General features: G+C 29.1%; 1 protein-coding gene across 1 annotated transcript; it reads left to right on the top strand.

Annotated features, from left to right (window-relative positions):
* Positions 1-723: 723 nt before the first annotated feature.
* LOC107466142 (auxin-induced protein IAA4) lies at positions 724-2,188 on the top strand. The gene is made up of 3 exons (XM_016085127.3): positions 724-1,077; positions 1,192-1,388; positions 1,510-2,188. Exons 1-3 carry the CDS (start codon positions 821-823, stop codon positions 1,683-1,685), a joined length of 630 nt encoding a protein of 209 aa, XP_015940613.1. The 5' UTR covers positions 724-820; the 3' UTR covers positions 1,686-2,188.
* Positions 2,189-7,846: the final 5,658 nt, after the last annotated feature.

The following is a 7,846-nucleotide window of genomic DNA, read 5'->3' as shown; positions in this document are numbered from 1 at the left end:
TTTTTTGTATATTATAGATGTTTTTTTATCCTTTAATAAAAAATTTATTGAGACTTAGAATACAGATGCAGAGAAAGAAATATCCAATTAAAAAAAATATTTACAATTTTTTGAGAATGAATTTTTAATCCACAAATCTAATAAGCAAAAAAAATATAATATTTACAAAATAAAACATCTCATTACTAAAAAAAATTTACAATTCTTTTTTTTTTAGGTCTTGAGATGCAATCTAAATAAGAATTAGTTTAAGTTGGTTGCATTTCTTATTGGTCACTACTTACTAGCCGAGTTGATATACAAGTTCCTTTGTTTCTTTTTTCCCTTGGAAAGAATGGTGTTTTGTTTATTCTTTAGGGTAAATGGTTGAGGATGGTATGGCATGGTATGGTGTGGTGTGCGAGGTAGTAGTTTATATCACATGGCAAAGAGGGCCCCAGAAGAGCAATAAAAATAAAAAGGAGAAGAGGCAGATGCGAAGGATGGGATGGCCTACCATTCACATGGGCATGTTCCCTTCCCCACTTTCCTTAAAGCCAACGCTCCTGATTTATCTCCCAAACCACATCTTGACCGTCAATTCTATCCATCCATCACATAAACGTGTGTCCCAACCTTGTCCTGAAAATGTAGGGACATGTTGCTTTTAAGTTGCTGCTCCTTCTACCGACACCTCTTCCCTTGTCTTTGTCCTTAATTCATGCATCCATCCAAACAACGCCTTATTCTCTCTCTTCATAACAACGCATTACCTTAGCTACCTCTATAAAACAAAACCTCTTTCATTTGCATCACATCTCATAATCTCATTCTTGTGAAGATGGCAACATCAGCATCCGCATATGAGAATGATATCAAGAACCTTAAGGCAACAGAACTCACATTGGGTTTGCCAGGGACTCATCTTCAACAGAATGTTCCTATTATTGATCAAGAAAAATCATCAGCATCATCTTCATCAAACAAGAGGCCATTGCAATTGCCTCATGAAGAAACTTCTCCTGCTCAGGACTGTGGATCTAAGTGCTCTAATATTGCTAAGAACACTGATGATGATGCTGCACCCCCTCCTTCCAAGTAAGTTTCTTTTCTTTCTTTTCTTTTCTCATGCATGCAACCTGTTTGATAGTTTGACTCTGAGATTTCTGAGCTAGTATTAGTAACTAATTAAATGGATGATGATGGGTGCAGGGCAAAGATAGTGGGGTGGCCACCAATTAGATCATACAGGAAGAACAGCCTTCAGGAACAATCTGAGGCTGCAGGTGGGATCTATGTGAAGGTGAGCATGGATGGAGCACCTTACCTCAGAAAGATTGATTTGAAGATCTATGGAGGCTATCCACAACTCCTCAAAGCCCTTGAAAACATGTTCAAGTTGACTATAGGTGAGTAGCAGTACAACTACAGCAACTACAACTAAAACCCATCAAAGTTTAAACCCAAAAGGTTAAATCTTTTTTACCTTTTTATTGTAAAAATTAAAGGTTTTGGTTTTGGTTTTTTCAGGTGAGTACTCTGAAAAGGAAGGGTATAAGGGATCTGATTATGCACCAACATATGAAGACAAGGATGGTGACTGGATGCTAGTTGGAGATGTTCCTTGGGACATGTTTGTGACTTCGTGTAAGAGGCTAAGAATCATGAAAGGATCTGAAGCCAGAGGTTTGGGTTGTGCTGTATGATCAGAAAAAATCACAGAAGGAAGGTGTTTTTGGGTGTGAAGGGAAATAGAAAGAAAAAAAGGCATGGGTTTTTCAGCTTGGGTTCTCGGAAGTACTAAAATGGTTTTTCAATCACTATCTTAGTGTATGCTATCATATCATCGTAGCATGCCTATTCTCAGGAAGGTTTCAGGGGGAGATTGACAACAAATATTACTTGTTTTTTTATTTATTTTTCTTTTTTTCGCATCTATGGTTAGATGCATGCTATGCTTCTGTTTATTTTTTAAACTAAACAAGTTTCAGTTGAGAAATCTCATGGAGAGATTTGCTTCAAATTATAATGAAACTTTGTTTACAAGAAGGATAATAGGAAGGAGATGATCATATGTATTTGTTCATCCAAGTTTTTTTTTTCTTTTTTGGTGTTTTTATTAATACATGAATACGTTATTGTAAAATACCAAGTATTCTCATTATTGTATAAATTTTCAGTTATTGAAACCGACACAAGATTAATTATATATCCTTTGATCTAATTGTTTATGTCATTTTATTGATATTAATCCTTACTAACTATCTACCTTCCTAATGTATTTGACTTCAAAACCATAAAAGAATTCAGAACCTTAGCTTATAGGTGATGATGAATCATATGTCAAAGTCTTGTGTATATATGTCAGATCAAGTGATTAGGAGTTTTGCCTCGTTGACCTATTTAAGATTTTAGAATTTATTTTTCAAAGCAAGTTGAAATTGTGACTTCTGGGTTTAACTTATCTCTCTTGGAATGGAGTTTATAATTTTTTTTTCCAAAATCTTTCTTTAATTACCAAAATAAAAAATGAAATTGTGTGTTTAACCTATATCTGTCACCAAGTGAGAACCAAGACGCGTTGAAAGAAGGTTAAGCATGATTTTCTTTTAAATGTCCCCAAAAATCATAGTACTCTTTCAGTTTTTATACTAAACTTTACGAACAAGAAAAGAAGGAAGCAGATCACACCACGTCTTTCTTCAGCATTTGTGGCTTATTTCATGCATTTTTTTTTGTGCTTAATGTTAACGTTTCTTGTTTTGTTTTATTTTATTTTTGCATTTTATAATATTTTATGATAGAAAATGTGAAAAACAAGAGATAAATTTATTTTTTATTATTTATATATTTCTCTAAAATTCTAGGACGAAAATATCAGAAAAAGAAAAACAGAAATTAAATTGCCCCAATTCATTTTTTTCACACTTGATTCTCATCAAGATCAGTATCATCATCAATTAAAAGCAAGACAGGTGATATCTTGGGAAGTTTCCTTTTATTTTAGTACAAATGGGCCCTTCTGTTTATAAATTCCAACTACACATAATCCCTACATATCCCAGCAATTGATTTATCACCAGAACCTAACACAAAAATAAAAAGAAAAATAAAAAAGTCATTTATGCATAAGGAATCTGGTTAGGCAGCTAGGCTCAAAATAAAGAAATTGAGACATGCCCAACAAGGTTAACAAAGAAAATGAAAGGTGATTGATTTAAGAATCTTATCATAATAATCATATTTTGTTCTTATATATTTTGGTTATTAGGAAAATCAGAAACGAAGCACAAAAACGCAAAATATAGACAAGCCTCTTACCCTTCTAAATATCCAAATTTAATGCAATAATCTTAGCAAAGATAGAGAGTCAAAGGGGGGGAGAAAAAATCTTCAGGGCAAGTCTGAAATTAAAGTTCCCTTGGCAAATAACAATTTAATATCACAAAAATACCATGAACATTGCATAATAAGAAGGACATGCATCTATAACTCTTTTCGGTAAATTATATCTATATAGTTTTGTTATGAATGAATGAGCATAACTAAAAGTATTTTATGGTATAGAAACCAACAATTATATTGTAGAGTGTAGATTTCAATGTCTAATATACATTTTTACCTCACTAAGCAAAGTGTCCATCGATAAATACAAAAGGGGACGCAGTTTCTAAGAAAATTATGCGTATACATGCATGCCTATAAGTATTAAAATGCATAGAGCTTATAACTTATAAAGAAGGTTCCTTCTAATAATAGTAAGAAAATTTTTACTCTACATATTTTTGTGCTAGTCATTTTCTGGGGTCAGAGGTACCATATACTTGTTATTAGTGGTAAGAATAATAAAACTATAGAAATGTATTACTCAAACGAATTTCCCTTTTTTGATTTGAACTAGATGGCTTTTAGGCACAATGAAACGTTAAATAATATGCTTTTTTGCTCCTTTCACTTTCTATCATTAGCCACAAGAATCTCTCCATATGAAAAGGGATTTACGCTTTTTATCTCCACACGCTTTGGAAAACAATTTTCTTCTTAAGCGTCTGCACAATTTTTTTTTATTCATTTTTTCTTAAAGAATAAATAAATACTCACACATGGCCTTGGGGCTAATTTTTGTGATTGTTAGCCATTAACTAGCCATCAATGATGATTTGATGGTGTGAGATTGGTGTGAGATTTCATCCAATGGCTCATCTTTTTCTACTGGTTACATGCGGGCCAAAATTCAATAAAACTGCTGGCCCCCTAGACTTTTTCTTTTTTTATATTGTGTTGTTATTGGTGTTTTTCCATTAATATTATGATATTTTGGTGTAATACAGTGATATGGGATAAAAAAAATCGTTAGTAACGATTTTAAATAAGACAAAAAATTAAAAAAAGTTAACAGAAATCGTGAGTTACGATTTCAGATAAGACAAAAAAATAAGAAATCGTGAGTCACGATTTTAATTTTTTAATTAAAAAAAATGTGATTTATGAAATCGTGAATAACGATTTTTTTTATTATGCAAATCGTAAGTAACGATTTATATTATACATCACACTTGTGAAATACACCAATTTTAATTCATATCAACGTATTACACCATTTCATCCATCATATAAAAAATAATTAACGTGGCCTTGGAAATATTTTTTTAAAAAAATATAAAAAACTAACTTTTAAGTAGTTGACATTAGTCAACATTTTATTGAAGAATAATTTTTTAATTCTTATTTTTTCAGGATATTTGGAATTTAGGATTAGAATTTATAATTTAAAAATTAAAATTTAATATTTAAGATTCAATCAACAATAAAGCAGAAATACCTAAAAAAATATATTGATTGATATTAATTGAAAAAAAATTAATTCTTTAATTGCACTCATAATTTTTCATTTCGATTATATGTAACTTTAATTCAAATTTTTATTTTGATTTCTCACTAAGATTACTTACATTAATTACTATATAGAATTTCTAGAATAAATTACTAGAAAAAGATATCATCAGAAGAATAGTTAATAAAACTATAAAAGCAACGTTTTAAAACGAGGATTGGTCATGAAGATAAAATGGCACAATAAATAGTGAAATATCCAATGAAATTAATCAAATTATTAGAAATAATAATTAAAAAAATCTGATGAAATCTTAATTATGGCAGCACTTTTTTTTCTCCCCAATGTCAGTTAGATGCCTTTGAGAATAAGTTGCTCCCATCAATCAATAGATCTATAACATCCAGACATTAGTGGCAGTGAAAAACAATTTTTTGTTGAGAAAAAAGTCTTATCGATCGATGAGAAAATCTATTAATCTTAGTGAACCAATATTTTATTTTACAGTTTCAGTATTACCCTTGGCATGACTTGAAAGTGCATCACTTTCAGACTTTGTCTGTGTTTGCTTTTGTCAATATTCAATTCATAAGGTGCACTACTTTGAACAGTATTCTGCATCGGCGCCAGCATATTTTGCTTCTTTTTGGAAAAGTTTTGGGTAATTAAATTAATTAAACATGAAAATTAAAGGTTTATTATTATATATTATTAATTCACTAAACATAGCTTCACTTTTAATATAAGTTCATACAGTGTCTTTTCTGCTTAGCCACTAGTGTTGCAGTGAAATAATAAACATATTTTAATAATCCACCCCTATCAATTGCAAAAACCAAAAAAAAAAAATACGGGTTTAGAAAGTAATATTTTCAGGTATAATGTATTTTTGCTTTTTAAACAAAATATGGAGATCGTTTGGAAAAAAAAACAAAATAGAAACGTCCAATTTTAATATCGTAAATTTTTTTTATTTTTAATTTTGTAAAATGTAAAATCAGAATGTCAAAAAGCATTCTAAAATTTTTTAATTTTTTAATACGGATTCGATTTTAATTTTAAAATTTTTTATTTTTAAAAAGCATAAATCTTAGGGTATAATTTTTTATTTTTAATAAAAAATTAAAAAATAGAAATTGTAGGATACAATTTTCTAATTCTTTCTAAAAAAAATAAATAATAAAAAAATTATTGTGTGCAATTTATACACAATATTATTTAGCCAACTAAAAAATGGATACCTCCGATTTCACCAAAGCTAATAATGGGATAAAGTACCGCTAATCACCATTCTAAGGTGATAAACCCTGTGCACCATCATCTTAAATAAAATTTCTGGCAATTTAATAGCTCGCAAAAGATATATATTGGATAATTCACATAATTAAATTATTTGAGGATCAAAATTACACTAATATCTTAAAGCGAATTAACTTACATATATATTTTAAAATAAATTTATATAAATCAAATTAATTAAATTTAATTTATAATTTTTTAATATAAATTAAATTTAGTTTATTCAATTTATTACTTTTGCACCATATACATATAAAACTTATGCTTTAAATTTTTTAGAGTATATATAAAATCATTAATTTTTATATAGTTATTTTCATAAATTAAATGATAATTTAATTAATATAGTATTTTAATTATTTCTCAAATTACATGTCGTATAAATATAGTTGGTCATTATATATATATAATTATTTGTTATTTAACTTTAAAAAAAATTCAAATTTTAACTCCTATGTCACTTTAGAGGATTATACTTTATATTAATTTTTTTAACGTAAAAAATCCTGATAATGATTTTTTAGATGCTAAAGAGTCAAATAATGTTTTTAATATATTTTTAGGAATCGTTTAATATTCTATTTTACATTTATAAGTTTATAAAAATATAAATTTTCTAGAATTTGAACTAAAATAGAAAAATTATATTTCTATTCTTATTCGTTTTGATTTTTTTTATTTGAATCCAAATTGCATTGAAAGTATTTTTTAATTGACATTTATGTTTTAAAGTTGATATAAAATAAATAAACAATTAACTTATGCATGTGTGTGCTACAAAAGTAGTAAATCGAATCAAGTTAATTCGATTTACATAGAATTGAATCTAAATTCGGACACGCATATACCATTCTTCATTTAGGACAATTGTGTAATATTGAGCTGTATTTATTTTACCCTAAATTGAGGGTCTTAATTATAGAAAAAACTCTGGTGAAATTTAAAAAAAGAGTTTAGAGTAACGTAATATAAATTAAATAGCAAATACTTTTTGGCAAAATATAAGTAGGTGATTACGCAAATGGCTCAAAATTGATTTTAGATGTGCGATTGACACTATTTAAATAGAGGATTTGATCAAGTAATGAGGGGAAGAACTTATCGATACATACAACTATTTTAGCCTTGGGATTGGAGGCATGTAATGCATCATTTGTTTGGAATTCTTTTTTCTTGTTGTTTACAAATTCGTTCTCTTTCGGCTTAAAATCTCAGTGCATCACAAAATCTACAAGCAATTAGGTCTACGTCAGTCTTGTAATACAGCATACAATCATTCAAGTAACAATTGATTTTACCGAATTTGACTCTAATTTCGAAACTAACTTCTTTGCTTTGTAGTGACTCCGGAGGATGCGAGTTTCCAACAGGTACTAATTTGTTGCAAAGGGTGAACCGCTGATCAAAAGACTCTTAGATATGATTTGAATCAGATTTAATATTCATCATTCTAATACAAGCAGACAGTTTCGAATGAACCCATCGAACAAAGATTTCGCAATAAATTCTAATAGATGATAAAATCTCTTTACCTTCGGGTTAGGCTCTTGTTGAGCATCTTCCATATTGGTAACACCAATGACATTAAACACCATTTCGTTGTATCTCTCTTGGTTACCTTTTCAATTCATTTCTTTCATATTTAGTTCTCTAACCATCCCAACTCCCATTGATCAACCCACAGGCCTATTGGAACTCGTGGCAGACCAATTAACCTGCTTACCCATTTCTTCA

This window comes from Arachis duranensis, chromosome 9, assembly GCF_000817695.3.
Source record: "Arachis duranensis cultivar V14167 chromosome 9, aradu.V14167.gnm2.J7QH, whole genome shotgun sequence".
Taxonomy (NCBI): domain Eukaryota; kingdom Viridiplantae; phylum Streptophyta; class Magnoliopsida; order Fabales; family Fabaceae; genus Arachis; species Arachis duranensis.
The sequence above is the reverse complement of the archived record's forward strand: the minus strand, read 5'-3'. Positions and strand labels throughout refer to the sequence as shown.